This window comes from Tachyglossus aculeatus, chromosome 2 (assembly GCF_015852505.1).
Source record: "Tachyglossus aculeatus isolate mTacAcu1 chromosome 2, mTacAcu1.pri, whole genome shotgun sequence".
Taxonomy (NCBI): Eukaryota; Metazoa; Chordata; class Mammalia; order Monotremata; family Tachyglossidae; genus Tachyglossus; species Tachyglossus aculeatus.
The window spans coordinates 20479027-20504249 of NC_052067.1; the positions used below are offsets into that span (position 1 = coordinate 20479027).

The 25223-nt window shown below is 43.0% G+C and overlaps 1 protein-coding gene across 2 annotated transcripts in view; it reads left to right on the plus strand.

The window, feature by feature from the left end:
* PLEKHA8 (pleckstrin homology domain containing A8) overlaps positions 1–25223 on the plus strand; it is a 56659-nt gene that overhangs the window by 18111 nt on the left and 13325 nt on the right. For both annotated transcript variants that reach the window (XM_038740235.1, XM_038740245.1), the window contains exons 2-10: positions 5576–5692; positions 7409–7564; positions 8604–8728; positions 12122–12280; positions 14032–14072; positions 15822–15964; positions 16705–16870; positions 18675–18760; positions 19511–19569. In XM_038740235.1, coding sequence (XP_038596163.1) covers positions 5576–5692; positions 7409–7564; positions 8604–8728; positions 12122–12280; positions 14032–14072; positions 15822–15964; positions 16705–16870; positions 18675–18760; positions 19511–19569 — 1052 coding nt within the window. The remainder of the gene's footprint in view (positions 1–5575; positions 5693–7408; positions 7565–8603; positions 8729–12121; positions 12281–14031; positions 14073–15821; positions 15965–16704; positions 16871–18674; positions 18761–19510; positions 19570–25223) is intronic.

Here is a 25223-nt window from a genome sequence, read left to right on the forward strand (position 1 = left end):
AACAGAAACTTCTTACCATTGACTTTAAAGCAATGTCACCTTCCCCACTCCTTCCTTACCTTGCTACTCGCCTATTATGCCCCTGCCTACGCACTTCACTTCTCTAATGCCAACCTACTCACTGTACCGTGATCTTGCCTATCTCACCGATGACCTGTTGCCCATATCATTATCATCATCAATCGTATTTATTGAGCGCTTACTATGTGCAGAGCACTGTACTAAGCGCTTGGGAAGTACAAATTGGCAACATATAGAGACAGTCCCTACCCAACAGTGGGCTCATATCCTTGCCCCTGGTCTGCAGCACCCTCCCTCTTCATGTCCGACAGACAATTACTCTCAACTTCAAAGCCTTACTGAAGGCACATCTCCTCCAGGAGGCCTTTCCTGACTAAGCCTTCATTTCCTCTTCTCCGGCACCCTGATTTGCTCCCTTTATTCACCCCTCCCACAGCTCTTATGTACATATCCATAATTTATATTAATGTCTGTCTCCTCTTCTAGGCTGTAAGCTCATTATAGACAGGGAACGTATCTACCAACTCTGTTATATTGTACTCTCCTAAGCTTTTTGTACAGTGCTCTGCACATAGCTCTCAGAAAATATGATTTGATTGATTAATAAGGATTTTTGACACAAAAATGTGAAAGGAGGAACTAACCCTAAATTTTCAAGGCTTCCATCAACAGTGGAGTACAATTGTAATCTTCACTGCATTTTGTTCCTCCTTTGGAACTTTATCTTGTGTCCTTTGTGGGAGGTAGGGAGGTGGTTGTGGCTGTAATTATTATTTTATTTCAACACAGTGCTCTCTCATTTGGCCAGAATGATATGTAGTACCTACTGATGAGTGGCTAAAATCAGCCCACCTGCTCATCGTGTAGGGAGTGAGGTGGGGTGCCCCCCTGGGTGTGGATGGAAATGGTAAGTTCCTACTTTAATGTACTCAATATAGGTCACGATTGGTCTTGGCCTGTGTTTGGCAATCTAGGCAGGAAGCTAATTTGCACCTCAGCAGTAGTAACAATAATAATAATTATGGTACTTGTTAAGCGCTTACTATGTGCCAGGCACTGTACTAAGCGCTGGGGTAAATACAAACAAATTGGGTTGGACATAGTCCCTGTCCAATGAGGGGATCACAGTCTTGATCCCCATTTTACATATGAGGTAACTGAGGCACAGAGAAGTGAAGCGACTTGCCCAAGTTCACACAGCAGACAACTGGCAGAGCCAGGATAGTGACTGTGGTATTTGTTAAGCGCTTGCTGTGTGCCAGGCACTGTACTAATTGCTGGAGTAGATACAAGGTCATTGGATTGGACAAAGTCCCTTGTCTCACATTGGCCTCACAGTCTTAACCCCCATTTTGCAGATTAGGTAACTGAGGCCCGGAGAAGTGAAGTGACTTGCCCAAGATCACACAGCAGACAAGTGGTGGAGCTGGGTTTAGAACCCGGGACTCTCTGACTTCCAGTCCTGTGCTCTAACCATTAGACCTCACTGCTTCCCTTAGCAACATTAGGACAGGTGGATACAGTGATGTGGCACTGTCAGGCACCGGGTTCAGGAAACATACCGTTTCCAAAGCCCTAAATTTCCAAAGGGTCTGACAGGATGGCATGCACACACCATGCAGACAAGTAGTGGGCAGTGGCCCACGGTCAGTCACGCAGCTCATTTTAGTGGATACTACCCATCTCATTCATCAGGACAAACTGCCAGTCTTCTCCCTTCCATGACTTGGAATTAACTTAGGTGGGAGAGAGAGGCTAGCAGTTTCTGTCTAGACTCTAGCATTCAGTTGTGTGGTAAAAAGCTAAGGAGGATGTAATGTCTAGGCTTAAGAGTCCCTGAAGTCAGGGTCAGTTTGTTGCTTTAAGGGGGAAGGCTGGGAGACAGGAGACCTGAGTTCTAATCCCACCTCGTTCCTTGGCCTGCTTTGTGAATGGACAAGCCATTTCATCACTTGAGGCTGTTTTCTCATATACAGAATGAGGATGTTACGTGCTCTCCTTAGCACTTTGTGCTGTAACTCACCAAGTTGAGTTACACACTGAGAAGCAGTGTGGCCTAGTGGAGAGAGCATGGTCTTGGGAGTCTGAAGGACCTGAATTCTAATCCTGCCCTGCCACTAGGTTGCATTGTGACCTTGGGAAAGTCACTTAACTTCTCTGTGCCTCAGTTTCTCAATGAAAAATGGAAATACCTGTTCTCCCTCTTACTTAAACTGTGACACTCATGTGGGACAGAGACTGTTTCTGACCTAATTAACTTGTGCCCATCCCAAAGTTTAAACAGTTTTTGACACATAGTAAGTGCCTAACAAATGTCATAAAATAGAGGAAGGCCCTAGGCATATTCTAGCCTTACTTGAGTCTAGGCAAGCTAGTTATTAAGTAGTATTATTGTAACCGATGGAGGCCAGTACTTCTTTAGCTTTACCTGGAGTCCCTTCATTTCAGCCCAGCTTTGCGCATCTGCTACCTTGAAATCTTGTTTTTCACAAACTGAAATTGTATCCAGAAAAAAAATTTCCCCTCCCAAGAGTTCCATGTTCCAGAGTGATTGCCTAACCCACTGTACATTTCCTCTCTCTCTGATTACAGTTGCTAATCCCTCATCCCTCCCGAGTAATTGCTTCAATCTATAACCCATCATTGGTTTTTCTATGTCACAATCTCAACAGCAGTTCAAAGAAAGAAATTCAGAAGTAGATTTAAAATAATTCTATTTGAGTCTCAGTGGCCCATTTTACTTGGTCATTTTACTCACTATTCTGTGCACACCCAAACATCTTTCTTCCTCCCCCTCCCATGCTTCTGTGTTCCATCTCAAGAGATGTTTGTTGATCCTGGGTGTGCAATTTCTTGGCATTGGTATTTGGAGAGCACGCCCTTCTGGAGGGAATGGAAGATGATTCAATAGGCAGCATGGTGTAATGAGTAGAGCACAGGCCTGGAGTCAGAAGGACATGGGTTCTAATCCTCGCTCCACCACTTGTATGCTGTGTGACCTTGGGCAAGTCATTTCACTTTTCTGGGATTCAGTCACCTCATCTGTAAAAAGGGATTAAGGCTGTGAGCCCGATGTGGGAAATGATTGTGTTCAACTCAATTTACTTGTATCGCCCCAGTACTTAGTACAATGCGTGGCACATGGTAAGTGCTTAAATACCACAATTATTATTATTGTTATTATTATCAGTTGAGCTTTGCTTCCAGCATTTTTGCAGGTGACCCATTGGAGAATTTTAGTCCCCAGAGTGGCATTGCCAGGATCAGATGAAGGAAGTGCAATCTCTGTCATTGTGTGGCAGTGAAAACAATCTGGTAAATAGCATAGGACAGCTGGAGCTTTACTTTATTTTTTTTTAATTGCAGATGGGGTTTTTCGGAAGCATTTCATCATTGTGATTTTTTTCAGGACACTTTCCTCTAGCAAGCTTCTTTTTTAAATGGCTTTTGTTTAGTACTTACTGTGTGCCGAACACTGTATTAAGCACTGGGGTAAGTACGAGATAATGAGGTTCGACACAGTCCATGTCCCAAATGGGGCTCACAGCAAGGCCTAGGGGTGGATGGAGCACAGGTGTGGGAGTCAGAAACTCCTGAGTTCCAGTCCCAGCTCTGCCACTTGTCTGCTGTGTAACCTCGGGCAAAACATTTAACTTCTCTGTGCCTCAGTTACCTCATCTTTAAAATGAGGATTGACTGTGAGCCCCATGTGGGACAAGGACAGTGTCCAAACTGACTAGCTTGTATCTACCTCAGCGCTTAGACCAGTGCCTGGCACATAGTACTTAACAGTTATTATTACTACTATTAATAGTAATCCACATTTTACAGAGAAGTGAAGTGACTTTCCCAGGGTCACACAGCAGACAGGTGGCAGAGTCGGGATTAAAACCCAGGTCCTTCTGACTCCCAGACCCGTATTCTATTTACTAGGCCAAGGCTACTGCTTTTTGTGGGCTGGGATTGTGTCTTCCAACTCTTTTGTATTGGATTCTCCCAAGTGCCTAGTACGGGGCTATGCACACAGTAAGCATTCAGTAAATGGCATTGCTTAGTCACTTGTTTCTTCTTCAGCCCAAATAAAGTTCCCCCCAACTACTAGCACCCTTGGCTATGTGGCTGTCAATCTGATTTTCAAATCAGCCTCATGAAACATTTGCGAACACTCCAGAATCCACCACTGCATTTCCCCCTAGAATTTTTCAGTGCCCTCTTTACCCACCAGGTTAGTGAGCAAGTGAAAGAAGTCCAACAAATGCCAGAATGGTTAGTTAAGAGGAATCGCTGATTGGCTTAGAAGTGCCACTGGTCATTGCAGGCTCAGTATATTTTAGGCTACTCGTTTTAATTGTGGTAGCAAGAAGTGCTTCTGTTAGAACAGATTTACTATTTCCCTCCCACATGGCTGGCATGACAGATTAGATCGAAATGTGATATCTCCAGTTTAAGGCACTGATGTGAAACAAATGAGAGCTTGGAATTCTACCCAAGCTAAAATTCTCAGAACTAAATAGTTCTGAACTTCCAAATGGTGAATTGATGTCTAAAGGCCAGCATATGAAAATTGACATTGGCATCCTACTTAGACTGTGAGCCCCAGGCAGGGCCTTGTTTTCTCGTGTCTACCCCAGTGCTTAGTATAGTGCGTAAAAAGCACCATAGTTATTATTATACTAAACATCAAGCTCTGGACACAAAAAGCCAGCTACCCTAACCCTGTCCTTAGTTCTGTCTCTCTCCTGGAGTAAATTGGTCTTGGGAATGCAGTACTTTCAGTTCAATTTCTGGTGCCATCAGATTCATTCATTCATTCATTGTCAGTCATATTTATTGAGCACTTACTGTGTGCAGAGCACTGTACTAAACGCTGGGGAAGTACAAGTTGACAACACATAGAGACGGCCCCTACCCACCAGTGGGCTCACGGTGTAGAAGGTGGGCTCACAGTCTAGAAAGACAGTTTATTCTCTATCCTCTGCCTCATCTTTTTTTTTCCCCTTCTCTTGTTTAATGGTACTTGTTAAGTGCTTACTCTGTTGGAGGCATTGTACTAAGCACTGGGTTAGATACAAGATAATCAGGATGGACCCAGTCCCTGTTTCACATAGAACTCATAGTCCAAAGTCTACTGTTTATTGGTCTGCAATAAATCTCCATTGTTTCCTTGGCTCATTTGTTTCCTAAGACAGCAGACCTTTTGAACCTATAGTTCAACTTCCTAAAATTAAATTTTTATTAGAATTTGGGAAAGGATCCTTGATCTTGTTCTGTTGCCGTGAAGAAAGGATTTCAGAATCCATCCTTTTAAGCTAAGGATTTTTGTCTGTGCCACTTTCAATGAATCAATCAATCAGTGGTATTTACTGAGCACTTACTCTGTACCAGCACTGAAAGAGGCACTTGGGAAAGGAGAATACAAGGACAATACAGTAGCCTGAGGTCTTTTGCTGGAGGTTTATTTGTAAGGCCTCGGAATAAATCAAATGAGCCCCGTGATGTTGAAAGTCATGGTCATTGCCAGATAGAGGAAATAGCTTCCTGGTTCTCTTTTCAGGTTGGCAGCCTCGATGGTTTCTTCTCTGTGGGGGCATATTGTCCTATTATGACTCTCCTGAAGATGCCTGGAAAGGCTGCAAAGGAAGCATCCAGATGGCTGTGTGTGAAATTCAAGGTGAGGAATTTGGGATTTTCCTGAATAAACTTGCCCAACTATCTGGTTGATAAAAAAAAATAAGTATGCATTTCTTTTCCTTGTCATTATCTTCAATTTCCATGGTGTGAGTGGAAGTGTGTTTTTAAATTTGCAGATACATTTTTGAAAGTTACTTTCCCACAACAAATTTTTACTAGTAAACTCTCTCTTTAGGAACCACAAGTAAGAAAACAAAGTCATCAGTCGTCTTTTGAGCATACAATTTTCTTACTTGGAGAATGCAGCTATTTTTAAGGCTGATGTACTGCTTTTTAAAGAGAGGCTTTATTTTTAAACTAAGAGTATATGAATTATACATGTTTTAAACTTTCCCTCCAAAATCCTTTCCTTAGATCATTTAGCCCCCAAAATCTGGGACATGCAAAAAATGTTTAGGTTGTTGAAGGGCATACAAAAGAGTTGGGTAATTTTTAATTCATCCCGTTTGCCAGGGATTCAAATTTTCTTATATTTGATTTGTCATATCAATCAGTGGTATTTATTGAACACTTACTATGTGCAAAGCACAGTACTAAGTGCTTGGGAGAGTACAGTAAGAATCTTAAGTAGAAATGGAAAATACATTTGCTCTGAGGGTGTGTTTGTTTAGCATTTTGTGTTTTGAGATACAGAGAATTAAAAGGTTCTCAATCTGTTCAGCAGTTTCTGCTTGGTGGTTAACTGGCCTTTTACCACTCACCTCTTTGTGTGGACATAGAAAAGACTTAGCTTCCAGCTTTATCAGAGGAAGCTATATCTTCCTGAGGCAGAGGTGCCTCATCAGAGCTGTCTTGGAGCCTAGGCAAATGCTCACAGTCTGACGGCACCAGAAAGGCAGTTCTCTTAGTCTGCAAGCTCACTGTGGATAGGAAAGGTGTCTACCAACTCTGTTGTAGTGTACTTTTTCAGGTGCTATTTACAGTGCTGTGCACACAAGCACTTAGTAACTATCAGTGATTGATTTTTCATCTTGGTCCTGGCAAATTCACCCAGGAAGAGAGACAATCATAAAACAGGGCACAGAATAGTAATCTACTGAAGCAGCGTGGCCTAGTGGATGGAGCATGGGCCTCAGGGTCAGAAGGTCCTGGGTTCTAATTCCAGCCCTGCCACTTGTCTGCTGTGTGACCTTGGGCAAGTTACTTAACTTCTCTGTGCCTCAGTTACCTTATCTGTAAAATGGGGATTCATACTGGAGCCCCTTGTGGGTCAGGGACTATGTCTAACCTGATTTGCTCCTGTCTATCCCGGCACTTAGTACAGTGCCTGGCACATAAGTGCTTAAAAAATACCACAGTTATTATCATTACAGTGGAAGTCTCATCTAATGAGCAGGGGCAGATGTTGATAAAATGGCTTTAAGGCAACAAACTGCAAGGCAAGATTTTGCTGGTGGTGGCTGAGGTGGGAGCTGATTTAAAGAAAACTGCCTCTTTAACGCTGAAGCAGCGTGGCTCGGTGGAAAGAACACGGGCTTTGGAGTCAGAGGTCATGGGTTCAAATCCCGGCTCTGCCACTTGTCAGCTGTGTGACTTTGAGCAAGTCACTTAACTTCTCTGGGTCTCAGTCCTCTCATCTGTAAAATGGATTGACTGTGAGCCCCCCATGGGACAACCTGATCACCTTGTAACCTCCCCAGTGCTTTGCGCATAGTAAGCGCTTAATAAATGCCATTATTATTATTATTATTCCCAGTGCACCCTGCAGATAACACTCGGATGGATCTGATTATCCCCGGAGAGCAGTACTTCTATTTGAAAGCCAGAAACGTAGCCGAGAGGCAGAGATGGCTCGTTGCCCTGGGATCTGCCAAGGCATGTCTAACTGACAGTAGGGCCCAAAAAGAGAAAGGTAAGTTTGGCCTGGGAGGAGCGGGGATTAGAACCCACGACCTTCTGATTCCTGAGCCTGTGCCACTATGCCATGTTGCTTCTCTTCCCAAGACATGGTCTATAAATGAAGCTCTTTTTTAAAAAATGTCCTGTTCCTTTTAACTTTTGGTTGAAATGGAGGATAGTGGTCTTGCACATCCTAGGATCATGGCAGCTACACCGGTTGTGCTGCCTGAGGGAGAGGGGCAGTGCTTGTGAGCCGGATACTGCTGCTGAGAGTATTGTACAATATATGTTGGGAAATTCCTCTGTCCCTCACTGCAATCAGTTGCAGTCAACTTTACTCTCTGCATAAGGTGGTAGCGCTATTGATAGAGGATGGGGCCACAGCAGTGGCAGAAGAGGAGATGGCCAGGCCTCACCCAGCCTTATTTTTCCCATTATAATCTGGGGAAAATGGGAACTGACACAAGAAAACACCCTTGCTAGCCCCTGATCTAGAAGAGAAGGAAAGCCCCGGATATGGATACCTCACTATATATTAAAACTCAATTGGTGCACTGGTAATATGTCTCATGGAAATGAATTAGTGGATAAGGATCATTGAAGAACGACATCTAATTCACAGTTCTTCAGTCCTGTAAGAGGGGAAAATGGCTTATTAGATACATTAGTGATAAACAGAAATGGTGTTTAAATATTTGTAAGCTAGATTTAGCTCAGACCTCTTGATTCTAAGTTTGCATTAGGGTCGTTATACACCATGTTAGCCTAAATTATGAGTGAATTTAAATGAGAATAATGTACATGTTTTATGGATGCTCTTTGCATGGGAAGCTGTTCCTGCCTGCTCCACCCTCCCATATCTTTGTGTTCCTTAAGTAAATGAGCAATTTTTCTCTCGAACTTCTCAATCTTGAACTATTCTTTAGTGATGTGATGTGACCGAATCATTAAGGTATATGCAGTTATTCACTGGTCAAAGAGATATTCAGAAAATTCCTACGCAACTTTTGACTAACCAATTCTTCCTTCTTTTGATGACGTTTTCTTGAAAGAATTTACTGAAAACACAGAGACTTTGAAAACCAAGATGTCTGAACTGAGGCTTTACTGTGACCTTCTTGTTCAGCAAGTGGATAAGACGAGAGAAGCCACTGCAACTGGTGTATCGGGTTCTGAGGTAAGATTCTCTTCAGGGCTCGGTTTCTCCACGCTGACATAACCTTTGCTTTCGACTGCAAGTGCAAGTAATTTCAGACATGTATATAATGTTTGTTTTACTTTATTATACAGGGCTTGTATAATATACCGCACTAGGGTCAGTCTTGTGTAATCTATTTTATGCTGCCACGCTTGAAGGTACTTGAATGAATCTGGTGTCAAAATAGGATTGGAATCATCTTGGAAACTGTTTGTTCTCAGCCGGAAGCATCATTGAAGAAGGTTTTTAATTACTTGCACAAATGCTCTAGTTTGCTTGTGACTGTTCTCCGGATGCAAGGACCCAAGAAGATGTGCAGATAAACTGCTTCTCCGAATTCGCAAAGCAGTATGGATTGACAGTCTGAAGAAGCTGAGGTTATGGGCTAGCTTGAACCTGGCAAACCCTCCATAAAGCTAAAGAACTCCTTGACAGCATAGAGCTGAATGTTGTCTCTGAATTTGGCTTCCTTGAATAGCACTTTGTTCAGTGGTGCATGACTATATCACTGCTCTCCCTATCTTCAGAGCCCCCTGATATCACATATCCTCCAGGAAGTCTTCCCTAACTGATTTCTATTTTCCCCAGGTTCTGTTCCTAGCAGTTCTGTAAACATTCACTATTGCTTGATTAATTCGAGCATGGGTATGTTTCCTGAACCCGGTGCCTGATAGAACACCGGGTTCAGGAAATTGTATCCAACTGTCCTAATGTTGCTAAGGGAAGCAGTGTGGTCTAGTGGTTAGAGCACAGACCTGGGAGTCAGAGAGTCCTGGGTTCTAAACCCAGCTCCACCACTTGTCTACTGTGTGATCTTGGGCAAGTCACTTCACTTCTCTGGGCCTCAGTTACCTCATCTGCAAAATGGGGGTTAAGACTGTGAGGCCAATGTGGGACATTGTAGTTGCTGAATTTTCAAAATGCACCCAGTTCTCATAATAATAACAGTGGTATTTGTTAAGTGCTTACTATGTGCCAAGCCCTTTACTAATCTCTGGGGTAGATACAGGATAATTAGGTCTCATATGGGGCTCACAGTCTAAGTAGGAGGGAGAATAGGTTTTGAATTCTCATTTGGCGGATGAGGGAACTGAGGCACAGAGAAGTTAAATGACTTGTCCAAAGTCTCACAGCAGGCAAGTGGAGGATTTGGGATTAGAACCCTGGTCGTTTGGTTCCCAGCCTATTCTCTTTTGACTATGAGCTCCTGCTTCCCAGGGGTAATGTGAGTAATGTAATGCCGAGATTGCATTCTTGCAAAATCCTGCATTAAAGAAAACACACATTGTAGTATTCTTCTGTGTCTGACACCACTCACAACCGTTTCTTCCATCAACATTGCACTGCATTCAGAAAAGAGCTCGTTGTCAGAAAAGTGCTCCCTAATTCTTCCATTGTATGTCCAAAACACGTTATGAAAGCAAGCATTTTGTTATTAATGGTATTTGTTAAGTGCTTATTATGTGCCAGACACTGTACTAAGCGCTAGGGTAGATACGAACTCATCAGGTTGGACACAGTCCCTGACCCACACGGAGCTCACCGTTTTAATCCCCATTTTACGGATGAGGTAACTGAGGCACAGAGAAGTTAAGTGACTTGCGGGTCACACAGCAGACCAGTGACAGAGCTGGGATTAGAACCCAGATCCTTCTGACTCCCAGGCCTGTGCTCTGTCCATTAGGCCATGCTGCTTCTCATTCTCCTCTTCTCAGAATGCTCAGGCAGTGTGGCAGAACTGAGTGTGATGGGAGAAACTTGAGGGGGTTTAACGAACAACAAATAGGATTAAACAGAAAATAGTCTTTTTAAAAATTGAAATCATTTAGTCTGGAGAAGAGATAGCCAAGGATTGAAACTAAGGAATGCTTTTAGGAGAAGAAAAGCTTGCCTGCTGTTCTCCAGGTCCACTGAGGACTGACTAGGAGGAAATTGTCTTAAGCAAGAAAGCTAGTTTATACATAAGAAAGCTTCGTGGTTATGAGAGATGAGTTCTTGGCGATATTGGGGATTTTGCAACCCTGGAGATTTTGAAAAAGTACACAACTGTCTATCCTGAGGATCTTGTCATTTATCTGCCTGACCCAGATCTCTAGAGCTCAGAGAAGACTGTCCCTTCTCTGGTGAGTTGAAGGGCATCCATTTTGTTTCATTTGGTTGGAATTGTTCAAATGTAGGCTGGAGAGGAGCCTAGAGAACATCTATAGATTTGGACTATCTACACTATATATATGTGCAACATGCAGCTATATAAATATATATATTTATTCATATATATATGAATAAAACCAGCACAAAGCTGCATGTTGCAGACTACAGAGCTGCATCCCTCTAGACCATAAGCTTGTTGTGGGCAGGGAATGTGTCTGTTATGTTGTACTGTCCCAAGTGGTTAGTACAATGCTGTGTATACGGTAAGCGCTCAATATGATTGATTGAATGAATGATTGAATGAGTATAATTGACTATAAGCCCCTAATCTGATACTATGCAATTAAAACGTTGGTTTTCTGCAGTTCTATCCTGCATGGGGCAGAAACTAATATGCAGATTCTTGCTCATTTCTTTTAAACTGTCAGATGGGGTTTTAGTTGTATTTTTAACTTTGTTATTGAGTTTTTGCAGTCTTTTCCTCCATTTAATTTAATGGATGTGGAAACCTTACTTGTTTAACTGAAGAATTTCTAGAGCTGTTCTCACATTATCTGAGTCTGGATTTGTGCTGAAAATTCCTGATTCACTTGAAGCGTGGATAACCAGATTTCATGCACCCATAATTTGATTATTGCACCGTGGGCCTGGTTTGAATTCTGAAGGCAGGAATCAAGTCGCATGTGTTCCATGCAAACCCACTATCTTTATTGTTGTCAGGTGCAGAATATCTTTCAGACTTGTGAGAAATGCTCCACCTAATCAAATCAACTTCTCTGGAGTTCCTGGGTGTGCATGACCCAAGCTTCAGGGTCATATTTTGTGGTCCATGTTTGGATTAAGAGAAAGAGATAAAATAGTTGTATTGACACAACCATGTTTGGATTGAGAAAAGAACTTAAAGCAGTTTGATGCGACACAAGATGGTTCCACTGACTGACACCATGGATTTAATTTGGGTGGTGGGTCAAATGCTACTTTTACGTGGACAGTCAGACTAATTTCTCTGACTCCAACAGGAGTTTAGATAAGTGTTGGAGACTGGGTTCAGACAACAGAATTTGGCTCAGTGTCTTCTAAGAGATACTATTTTGGGGGATGTTTCCAATAATAGTGGGTTACATAACCCTTTCCTGTGATTCAAAGGTCAAAAACCTTTCCAAATGGGGCTTTTTCTTATTTGGCAGCTTAAAGTAGTCTTTCATTCTTGTTGCTTCCTAGGAGGGAATTGATGTGGGAGCTCTGCTGAGGTCCACATGCAACACTTTCTTGAAAACATTGGAAGAGTGCATGCAGATCGCCAACACGACCTTCACCTCTGAGCTGTTGTACCCCACTCCTCCGGGATCTCCCCGACTGGCAGTCCTCAAGCCCAGCAAGGTAATGGAAGTCGCTCAAGATCAAGTAGTGAAAGCTCAGCAAATGAAGATGAGGGGTGTTTGTGAATAGTAATAATAATTAGGGTATTAAGCGCTTACTATTTGCCAAACACTGTACCGAGTGCTGGGGTAATAGTAGTAATAGTATATATTAAGCACTTACTGTGGGTAGAACACTGTACTAAACGCTGGGAGTGAATATTTAGGTGGATATTAGACATGGTCCCTGTCCCTCACAATCTAAATAGGAGGGAGAACAGGTATTGAACCTCCACTTTACAGATGAGGAAACTGAGGCATAGAGAACTTAAGTGTTTTGCTTGAGGTCACACAGCAGGCAAGTGGAAGAGCTGGGATTAGAATCCAGGTTTCTGGACTCCCGGGCCCACGCTCCTTCCTCTAGGCCATGCTACTTCTCGTTTAGATGCTTAGTTATGGTCCAGCATAACCATAAGCCACCTGGCATCCATGCACAGATTTCAGTTGACTTTTCTTTGAGTTTTTCTCTTTGCAAGCCAGCCAAATGAAATATAGAAATACACAAGTTGCTTTGTTTTGTTGCGTTTGTGTGATCCAGTGCTCTTTTGACCACCTCCCATTGACATGGCAGCACCCAGATGGTCATAACCCTTTGATCTACTGGTCGTATTTGCAGTGAATGTTAAGACTCTCATTTGACTCAAGTGATGCAAATACTGAATGAGCTCACTGGCTCTTTTGTCTTGGGATGTCATTGTATGATTGTCTGAGATCTTCCAGTAGTCAAGCAGTAGTGTCTATTGAGTGCCTACTGGGTGCACTGTACTAGGAATTTGGGAGGCAATGTCTCAAGATTGGGAGATTTGGAAGTCACGAGACTTAGGTTCTAGTCTCACCTCTGCTGCTAGCCTGCTGGGTAACCTTGGGTAAGTCACTCTGGGCCTTGGTTTCCTCATTTGTGAAATGGGGATGAGATAAATTATGAGTTCCAAGTGGGAAAGAGTCTGGGTGTGATCTATTAACCTTATGCTTAGGACTTAGCAGCTAGCGAGTACTTAATACAAGCCGTTATTATTACGATTATTATTGATAGAAGTGAAAGACATTGTTCCATAACTGCCCTTGAATAGTTTATGCTCTGAGGGAAAAGGTAAATCTAAATTATGTATAATTAATATGAGCAGGAGGGAAAACATAGATACAACTGATAAATAGGAAGATTATGGATGGAAAATGGACAGGAGAAATGCAAATTGATATATATGCATAAGTACTAAGGTTGGCTGTAAATATATGTGCTAGGTATGGCCCTTGGGGTGACAGTGATCTGGAGTGGTGGAAATGAATCTGGGAATGCTTCCTGGAAGAGGTGGCATTCCTGGAGGTTCTTGAAGATGGGCGAAGGCTCTAGTGAGGCAGGCTCGAGAGGAGAGTTCTAGACAGGGATGGGGGAAGCAAGATGGCAGAAGTAGACTAGAAGAACACTAACCACACTGAATTGATGGGAGAGTTGAGGACAACCCCACAGTAAGTTGGTTAGCTTGGGAGAGAGCAAATACATAAGAAGAAGATAAGCTGGTAAAAGAATTTGAAGTCAATAGTCAGAAACTTCTGCTTCACATGGAGAGCGATAGACAGCCATAAGAGGTTTTTGAGGAGTGGAGAGATAAATGCCAAATAACATTTTATAAAAGCAGTTGGGAAGTAGTATATTAGCACAAATAACTAAATTGAAGTGTGACATTTAAACTCATTTCTTTCCTTGTTTTGAAGATGAAACATCCTATCATACCAATTCACAACCCAGTAGAAAGGTAAGACTGTTTTTGTATGTTTGTTTTTGGGGTTTTTTTTTGTTTGATTCCAGACAAGATTTGAGTTGTTGTTTGATCTTTATTTCTGATCTAAACTCATTAAGCGCTTAGTACAGTGCTCTGCACATAGTAAGTGCTCAATAAATACGATTGATGATTTCTCACACATGCATGTACTCTGTCATGCAATGCATATCCAAGCTGGTCATGGTATCTGGAATAAGAAACAGCATGGCCTAATGGAAAGAGCACAGGCCAGGAAGGCAGAGGACCTGGGTTCCAGTCCTGGTTCTGCTGCTTCCCTGCTGTGCGACCTTGGGCAACTCACTTAACTTCTCTGTACCTCAGTTTCCTCATCTGTAAAATAAGGATTAAATACCTGTTCTTCATACTACTTAGACTGTGAGCCCCTTGTAGGGCAAGGGATCGGGTCCAACCTGACTATCTTATACATACCCTAGCACTTAGTTCAGTGTTTGACACATAGTAAGCACTTAACAAATATGGAAGATTTCGTTTTACTTTGCTTTGTGTTTTTTTTTCCTCTTCTACCCTTCTCTTACTCTGGACCCTGAAGTGCTTTTTCAGCCATGAAAATCACATGTTTATTGCCCTAAAGCACTCAGGTTTTTCAGAAGGAAAGTGTCCCTGGTCTTGCTGTGCCTCCAAGTGGAGATATTTTGCAGGGATAGGGTGGCTGTGGGAGAAATCTGCTACTAGGTCCATGCAGAGTTTGACCAGGGAGACAAGGCTCTATGGTGAGCTGCCAAAAAAAAAAAAAGCCCCAACACACATTCGGACTTTGAAAGAAATAAAATCCTGCCTGCATCTTATGATCAAGTGCCATCCTAAAGTCTGGGTAGTTGAAATGCCCATTCTGTGCCTTAGTGACCCTACTCTCACTCTCCTACTCTTGCTCCTCACCACAAGTACACATTCTCCCTAAAGCTGGCTCTGCCACTTTTCTCTATTCCAGCTGTTCTGCTGACTCCAGTCTCTCCTGGGCTCCTTCTTTTCCTTCCTATTGTTTCTTCTCCTCCTCTTTTGCCCTTACTCCTTCCTCCGTGCTCCTGTCTCTCCTCTGTCCCTCCTGTGGTCATCTGAGAGCTGTCTCTGAACAGTTCAGAGGGCCCAGTAGTGACTGGCAGAGATCAAACCTGTAGTAAAAACAAACAAGCAGACACACTCACACATACCCTTCTCTCTCTCTCTTCCCCCTCCCCCCAATTAATTCGCTTCCACATCCAGGGAAAGCATTGAGATCAGGAAACGCTGGACCATAAAATGAAATAGAATGTGATGTACAGTTCTCGTTTCTTTTCCATTTTTGCTGGTCTTCAGGGGAATATGTAATAGTAGTGTTTTTTTGGGAGGTTTTTTGAACACCTGCTTGATGCGGTGCATTAAACTAGGTGCTTGGGAAGTATAGAATAAGATATTGACACAGTCCCTACCCACAAGGTGTTTACATCTATAAATTGAGTGTGTGAAGGAAACAGGAGCTTTTATCTCTTAGCCTAATGTGTGGTAAAGTGGAAATCAGAACTACCAATAATGAAAAATCCAGAAACCTGCTTGTTGGGAGTCTATAGGGAAAGGGCAAAGGTAATCATTTGCTATGGATTCTGTTTGCTGTGGAGAATTGGGAGTGGCATATTATTTTTCCTTTTTCCGTGGTGGCAGATCATTTTATCTCCAAGACAAGACCCATCCTGTTCCTGACTTGGTGATGTGGCTTATTCCCCCCAGGCAGATGGAACTGAACAGCTGTGAAAATGGATCTTTAAATGTGGACATGACTGATTCTGAGCCAACTCCAGTTACAAACGAAACCCCCTCAGACGTGAAACTGGCAGAGAATGATGGTACCATACCAGCTGAAGAAAGCCCAGGTGATAGTATAGCATGTAAAACTCGAAATTCATGAAATAGTATACAGCATCAAACAATGGCACTCTACAGAGAGTGCTGACTCTGTAGAGCTCTGTTCTATGCACTTAGTAGAGTACAATGCCATTAGTAGTTGACATGATTCTTACCCTCAAGGGGCTTGCAGTCTAGTCGGGAGTTAAGTATTCAGACTGTTCCTGAGAGTCAGGTTTCTTTCTGAGAAGACATATTTGGAAAGCAGAAAAGCAGTTATCATTTTGTGACTGCAGTCACTAATTGGTCAGAGGAAGCAGTTGTGAGCCAAGATCCCCAAATCCTCTTGTTTGCTTTTTACACACACCCTTTTTGGCTTTTCAGACAGTGTGCATACAGGAGCCCTGCATCAGCAAGAAGAAAAATCTTTTCTTACCCTGTTCCCATGGTCACTGTTGGAGAAGTCTTTGATACTCAAAGAAGTCAAATGCTCCATTTTTATTTTCTTACTCCACTTCTTCCCCCGATGTGACTTTCCTAATCTAAAAGACACAAGGTCTCCAGGTTTTTAGCCAGAAAGTCAGGAAACTATCAAGCCTCCCAAACAAAGAAAAATCCAATCCAGTATGTTTTCCCAAACTTCTTAGATCTATTGTCATCCATCCCAGATCTCTTGCTTCAAAAAAAGGTGAAAATCTCAGTAGTTCCTTTCTTTCACTCATCATGTAGGGTTTGGTAAAGTCTCTTTGTATTTTCCTTTAAATCCCAGGTCAGGAAACAAAGAAATCTGGAGAAAGGGGAATATCACATGCCTCTGGAAGATGTGATAATGACTTGATGCCAGCTGGGGGGGATTTCTTAAGTGAATCTACTAAATCACAGAAGGAAGAAGAAAAAGAAGAGGTTCGGACTTTCTTCAGTGCCATGAACACTAGGTATTCCGGATCCCAAGAATCAGTAGCAAGTATCATATGCAGGGATTTCCCAGTATTGCGCTCTTCATATAGCAGTCCACTGTGACCGTGCCATTGAATTTTAATTCCAGTATTCCTCAGAGCGCGCTCTCATTTCTTGGCATCACTCTGGTTTTGCAACCTGTACATAATTTACATTGGCTCAAAAACCTCTTTCACCTTTGCCTCCTTCTCCACCTCTTCAACCGTTAACCTCAAGAAGTACTTTAGTTGTTTTGATTAGAGATTAAGAGCTCATTTCAGCAATGATATGTTCCCTGGCATTAGCTCAATGGTATATCTTTAGTCTGTTAGCAGACAATGTCTTTGAAAGTGGGATTTGAAAGAAAAAGACAATTAAACATTTACATATGTATATAAAATCTAATTCAAAATCTTCTCATAGTTTATATCTACATTGCTATTAATCATGCAGCTTTAATTTTAATCACTGTTTTCAAATATAGTGATATTGTTTTGTTCAAGTTTTTGGATTTTGGGAACACGGATTCATATCACAATATTTATGGGAAACTATTGTACTGCATTTTTACTTAACACTCTGTATTAAGCAGCGAGTAAAAAATGTGTAATAAGTATAAGCATGCGATAAGAAGCATCATAGCCCAGTGGAAAGACCACAGGCCTGGGAGTGAGAGGACAAGGATTCCAATCCCAGGTCTTGGACTTCCCTGCCTCTGTGACCATGGTTAAGCCTTGTAACTTCTCTGTGCCTCAATTTCCTCATCTATAGAATGGAGGTTCAGTATCTGTTATCTCTCCTGCTTAGATTGTGAGCCCCACATGGGACAGAGATGGTCTGATCTGGTTATGTCTTATCTATCCCAGCACTTCATACGTTGCTCACCACATAGTAAGTGCTTAACAAATATCACAATAATTATTGTTATTTTTATTATTATCTTTCTGGTGCCATTTAAAAGTGCTTATTAGGGACTGTCTTCATAGTTTCCGTTTTGAAAGAAGAAACTTGGTATTGGGTGACTTGGCTGGGGCCTCCCCAGAATTCACCAGGTTCAGATAATCTCCCAGTTGTCCGTAGACATTTCTCTTGCCTGTCCTGCTTCCCTCATTTTGTGGCTGGGGGGAACTATCGTACAGTGGCTAGGAAACTTCTGTGCTTATGTTGGTTTTTTTGTATGCCCAACTGGCCCCCTTCCTTCTTCCTATGGGTTGCTGGGATGACAACCCATGAGGAGGGATTACCACAAATGCGAGAGTGTGTTACATATTCCCAGCAACAAGCATCTCAGGGGAAGGACATCTTATATTCTCTTCTCGCCTTAAACAAACCTGGGCTGGTCCCAGATTCTACAGTAGTAGGATTCTCCTTAGGCTAGAACCAGAACAGATTGGGGAAATTCGAGCTGACAGAGTCCTGCTGTGGTGAATTCATGTAGTATGTTGAGATGGGTTTATCCTGAGGTTACTACTTGATAGTAGCGGTGTGGCTTGGTAACGGGGGTCTTCATAAGCTGGATATTATGGCAAAATCTTTCCATGCTATTTTGGGCCTTGATGTTTACCTTCATTTTGAAAATTCATGTTTTCCTTTCATTCTGATTAAGAACCTTCAAACAACCCCATGTAAAAATTGTGTGCATACTTTTGCATTAAGTAGGTGTGTCATGTGATTTGAAAATGAAGATTTTTCTGACCTACCAAAGAAAAGATTGCTTCAACTGCTCTTTGTTGTGTTCTAGAGAGTATTTTGATTGGTTTGGTTTGATTGGTTTTCCCCTCTTTTTACCACAAAACTGTTTAGCTTTAGTGATATCGAACTTCTGGAAGACAGTGGTATACCCACAGAAGCATTCCTGGAGTCCTGTTATGCAGTAGTTCCAGTTTTAGGTGAGATTGTCAACACTAGCTTTTATTCATTGGGCTAGATTTTCCTTGAGGTCAGTGCAAGAGAATTTCTCCTGTGTGGTAAGACTCTGTTCCAGCGAAGTGACAATTACCCTTCATCCCCAAAGGCTAGAAGACTGTTTCATTCTCTGAGTGTGTAGCTATTTCCAGAGAGAAATGGAAACAACCCAGATGCCTGTGCCTCTAAAATAAGCCATTTAGTGGGATCACAGAACTGAGTGGATGTGCTGTTTTCAGAAGGATGCCAAATAAAAAACCCCATGGGGTTAATAAGGAGGAGGAGAAAAGGTGTTGCTTTGTAAATGTAGATTGTGCCCTTCATTGCAAACTGCAGCAAAAATGGGGAGGCAAATGGTAGTATTAGCACAAGGAATGTAGACTTCAAAAAGGGAGATAATTTTTAAATGGGCTCTATTACTGTGGAATGCTGTGAGAATTCTCCTTTTCCCTGGTAAATCCATTTTATCATTAGTTTATCATTTTTCCTTCATCTTTTGGAAAAACATAGTGTGGAGACTCATTCCATTCATAACTTTAAGAGTGTTCTCTATACACCTAAAATGGTGGGAGAATATTTGAATCCCTTATTGTGCCTTTTTGGTTAGTCTTTCCTTAAGCCAGAGTCAAATTCAAGAAAAGAAGTGAATCTGGTCAGGAAAGTACTTTATAACCAAATGATACCTTGGACTTTAAAAACATTTTCCAACATCATTTTTTACTCTCTCCTTCTAGACAAACTTGGACCAACGGTTTTTGCACCTGTTAAAATGGATCTTGTTGGAAATATTAAGGTGGGTGTCCTGACCTTTTCTGTACTGATTTTAGATAAGCAAATTATTGCTTGTGATATTTGGTATAAGAGCAAATGAGTTAGAGCATGAGCTGAAGATTGAGATTTGGGCATCTACTGGGGAAAAAAGCCTAAGGCTGCTTCCTCTAGACTTCAAAGGATTTTCGGTGGTGAACCAGGGCACTAAATTTTGTAATGTGATCGTTTCATTGTATTATTATTAATTTTGGTATTTGTTAAGCACTTACTATGTGCCAGGCACTGTATTAAGCGCTGGGGTGGATACCAGCAAATCAGGTTGGACATGGTCCCTGTTCCACGTGATGTTCACAGTCTTAATCCCCATTTTACAGATGAGGTAACTGAGACACAGAGAAGTGAAGTGACTTACCCAAGGTCACACAGCAGACGAGGGGCAGAGCTGAGATTAGAACCCAGATTCTTGTGACTTCCAGGCTTATGCTCAATCCATTAGGCCATGTTGCTCTCTGTGCACTAGAATAATTTGCAGTGGAGTTTCCTAGCCATTGATGTGAATGAATGAGTCCAAAGTAAGCGACACTGATGCTGTATTATTCAGCTGTGAACAGTGAAAAGGTGTATTATTGCTCAAGATGGCATACTGTGCCTTTCTCCTTCAGCTACTCTTGTGTATTCTGCCTTCCTTTTAAATGCAGTTTGAGTGCTCCCAGGATTGAGACAATGGAGTGGATTAGACATTGGTCAATGAACAGTGTCTTCTGATTCCGCTGGTTGTTTCACTGGTTGTTTCTCTGTGGAAGGAATTTAAGATGCTGGAATGTGAGTCTGAGCAGCTGTTCAGGCCCTGCTTTGTTTAGACTAAAGCAGGGTTTGGAAGAAACATTTGTGCCTCCTCTCACACAGACGCAAACATCTACCCTGAGTTTCATTTCCTTTCATCTCCAGAGTTAAAGATATTGAATTCATTTTCTCGGAAATAAAGGAACCTTGAGAGTTGTGTTGAGGGAATTGTTAAAAATCAGTCTGTAAAGTCTCAAAAAAGAAGCGTCATCATAATGTTTGGTTTAAATTCCTCAAGAGATGAATGCTACAAAGGTTGCCTTTGCATATTCCCCACTTTTCTTGAGTTGGGTCTTTTTCATGTTGAAGACAGATCTGGAGGGAGGGAGGGGAAAGAAAGTGCCAGGCATTAGGGGGCTTCTCCTGCGGCCCCCAGGGTCCTAGGTGCCATGGGAGTTCTGAGCCAAATGACTGTCCCCGACTCTGCTCTTGTGGGTATTGTAAAAATCATCTGAATACCTAAGTGCATCCCATTTTTTTTTTCATTTGAGTCTCTCCATGCCCATTTGTTAAAAATCAAAGATTTTTTTCTTAGAAGTTTTTCTTGGAAATTAAAACCCAGGCACCCATGCCACTCTTGGAAAACCTCGCCATATCCAAAAAAAGTTTGGATCCACACTTCACTTCGTCCCTCTCATCCCTCTCCCCAGAACATTTATCTACATGTGTGTCATCAAACTCTGTAGATTCTCCTTGCCTATTATTTATTGTAGTGTCTATCTCCCCTGTCAGATTGTCCCCAGCTTGAGGGCAGGGATCTTGTCTAAATATTATATTGCATTCTCCCAAGTGCTTGTAGTGTTCTCTGCAGAGAAAGTGCTCAGTAAATACTATTGAGTGAGTTTGTATGGGTCCTGGCAAATTTATAGTCCTCTCAGTATGGAGAACACTTCATGATGAAGACTCAGTGGTATGTATTGAGCACTTACTGTGTGTGCTGAGCACTGTGCTAAGTGCTTGGGGAGATACAATGCAAGAGTTGGTAGATGCCGATTATGATTATTGTGGTATTTAAGCACTTTGTATCAAGCACAGTGTTATGCACTGGGGTAGGTAAAAGTTAACCAGGTCAAATACAGTCCCTGTCCTGTTGGGGCTCACAGTCTAATAGTCGCATCTCCTCCTGCCTTCAGGACATCTCCATCTGGATGTTTGCCCACCACCTAAAACTCAGTATGTCCAAGACTGAACTCCTTGTCTTCCCTCCCAAACCCTGCCCTCTCCCTGACTTTCCCATCACAGTTGACGGCACTACCATCCTTCCCGTCTCACAAGCCCACAACCTTGGTGTCATCCTCAACTCCGCTCTTTCGTTCACCCCTCACATCCAAGCCGTCACCAAAACCTGCCGGTCTCAGCTTCGCAACATTGCCAAGATCTGCCCATTCCTCTCCATCCAAACCGCTACCCTGCTCGTTCAAGCTCTCATCCTATCCTGTCTGGACTACTGTATCAGCCTCCTCTCCGATCTCCCAGCCTCTTGTCTCTCCCCAGTTCAATCCATACTTCATGCCGCTGCCCGGATTGTCTTTGTCCAGAAACGCTCTGGACATATTACTCCCCTCCTCAAAAATCACCAGTGGCTACCAATCAACCTACGCATCAGGCAGAAACTCCTCACCCTCGGCTTCAAGGCTCTCCATCACCTCGCCCCCTCCTACCTCACCTCCCTTCTCTCCTTCTAGAGCCCAGCCCACACCCTCCTCTCCTCTGCCGCTAATCTCCTCACCGTGCCTCGTTCTCGCCTGTCCCGCCGTCGACCCCCAGCCCACGTCATCCCCCGGGCCTGGAATGCCCTCCCTCTGCCCATCCACCAAGCTAGCTCTCTTCCTCCCTTCAGGGCCCTACTGAGAGCTCACCTCCTCCAGGAGGCCTTCCCACACTGAGCCCCCTCCTTCCTCTCCCCCTCTCCACCCCCCCTTACCTCCTTCCCTTCCCCACAGCACCTGTATATATGTTTGTACGTATTTATTACTCTATTTATTTTACTTGTACATGTCTATTCTATTTATTTTATTTTGTTAATAAGTTTTGTTTTGTTCTCTGTCTCCCCCTTCTAGACTGTGAGCCCACTGTTGGGTAGGGACCGTCTCTATATGTTGCCAACTTGTACTTCCCAAGTGCTTAGTACAGTGCTCTGCACACAGTAAGCGCTGAATAAATACGATTGAATGAATGAATGCGGAGCACTGTTCTAAGCATGGGGGGGATACAAGGTGATCAGGTTGTCCCACGTGAGGCTCACAGTCTTCCTCCCCATTTTACAGATGAGGTAACTGAGGCACAGAGAAGTTAAGTGACTTGCCCAAGGTCACACAGCTGACAAGTGGCAGAGCTGGGATTCAAACCCATGACCTCTGACTCCCAAGCCCACGCTCTTTCCACTGAGCCACGCTGCTTTTCTTTCCACTAAACCACACTGCTCCTCTCGTGGTGTGATCCCTGCCCACAAGGAGCTTAAAGTCATTAAAATAGATGGGCGTTAAAATAGTTTAGGGATTGGGGAAATAGACTGTAAGAATATTTACATTATTATTGTAGGGAAAGTACTTAAGGGGACATGTATAGCCAAGTTCATAGTCCATGCAGAGGGGAGGGCAGATAGGGGAAATAAAGGGATTAGTCTGGGAAGGTCTCTTAGAAGAGATGTTATTTTAGGTGGGGAGAGTGGTGGACTGTCAGATACAAAGGGGGAAAGCTAGTTACAGGCCCTGGGGATTATGGGGGCAAAGGATTGGTGACAGGATCGATGAGCTCAAGGTACAGGGAGTAGGTTGGTATTAGAGGAATGGAGTGTGCAAGTTGGGTTATAGTAGGAACTCATTGAGGTTAGAGGTTTGAGAGAGAGAGAGAGCCGATTGCCTAAAATTCAATGGTAAGAAGGTTCTGCTTGTTGTGGAAGTGGATAGGAAACCATTAGAGGTTGTTGATATGTTTACCAACTGTTTTATTGTACTCTCCCACGTGCTTAATACAGTACTCTGCACACAGTAAGAACTCAATAAATAGGATTGATTGAATGGGGAGATATGGACTGAATGTTTTTTTCAGAAAAATGATCAGGACAGCAGTGTGATGTATGGACCGGGACGAGACCAGAGGGAGGGAGGTCCGTGAGGAGTCAGAAGTAGTAGTCATGACAGGAAATGAGTGCTTGGATCAGTGTGGTAGCAGTTTGGATAAAGAGGAAATGGCAGATTCTAGAGATGTTGGGAAGGTAGAACTGGCAGATTCTGTGACAAATTGAATGTGTGGGTTGAATGAGAAACATGAATCAATGCCAAGGTTATGGGTTTGTGAGGCATGGAGGATGGGGCTGGGTACAGTGATTGGAAGGACAAGGGGAGGACAGGTTTTAGGGGACAGGATGAGTTGTTCTGTTTTGGACATGTTAATTTTGAGGTGTAGGTGGGTCATCTAAGTAAAGGTGTCTGGAAGATAGAAGGAAATGCGAGGTCCGAAGAGAAGGAGAGGGGACAGGGCTGGAGAAGTAGGTTTAGAAATCATCCACATAGAGGTGGTAGTTGAAGCCTTGGGAGTGAATGGGTTCTCTGAGAGAGTGGGTGTTGATTTAGAATAGACAGGGATCCAGAACTGAGCCATGAGGTACCCCTACAGTTAGAGGGTGGCAAGCAGAGGAGCCTGCAAAAAATGGAGAAAGGGCAGTCAGAAAGATAGTAGGAAAATCAGGAGAGGACAATTTCAGGGAAGCCAAGATTGGATAATGTTTCCAAATGAGGGGGTGGTCCACAGTGTCAAAGGCAGCGGAAAGGTTGAGAAGGATTAGAGTGAAGTAGTGACTTGCTCAAGAAATTGGGAGAGAATGGTAGGAGGGAGATGGGGTGATAACTGGCGGGTGCTGTGAGGTCATGGGAGGGTGTTTTTTTAGGATAGGGGATATGTGGGGCATGCTTGAAACCAGTGATGAAGGAACCATTGGAAAGAGCAGTTGAAGATTGACATCAGAAAGGGGGGGAAAAAAGAGAAGGGACCATTGATTTGATAAGGTGAGAAGGGAGGAGTGTGAAGCATAGAGGGAGGGTGTAGAATTTGAGAGGAGACAGGCAATCTCTTGAGGTAGGTCTGGGGAGGATGAGAGAGTCAGAGTGGGGACAGGAGGAGGAAGGGACTGTAGGGGAGCAGGGGAGATCTTAGGGAGACCACACCTATTGGTATGTTTTATCAATATAGTTTGTGCTCGTATTAGTAGAGGCAAGAGATTGGTGTGGGGGGAAGGAAGGGGTTGAGGGGGCTCTGAAAAACTTCTGTTTAAATCTCCTTCACTATTTAAGACTAGGTTAGAGAGCAAAATCACCACAGCACTGAACTTTTATTCTCAGAAAATGTCACAAGCTTACATGATCACCATCTGACTCATTGATGCATTAGGAAGTTGGGGCTTAGGGTCTCAGCCTCAGGTTTTTAATAAAGGAAATGGAAACACATTTTAGAACAACGCCTACGTCATGAATTGGGAGAGGAAAGGTTTCTCCAGGAGCTGGCGGCCTGGGCTCTTTGGCTTCTCCCATCACACAGACCTCTGAGCTCTCCCTGTCTCCCTTCCCTGCAGCAAATCAAGCAGGCTCCAGCCAAAATGCCTTAAGGGGTTAAAGAACATCTTAAATGCTTCTCTTTATAGCCAAAGAACAGACTGAGTTCTCTCTCACATTGGAATCCTGAAGCACTTATTGCTAAGGGGGCTGACACTTGTTCACAAATTAACTTTATTTGGAGTTTAGTTTGAATTTGCCTCCAAAAACTGCCTTAGAAGGGTAAATACAGGTTTCCTGGAAGCAGTGCGACCTAGTGGAAAGAGTTTGGTCCTGGGAGTCA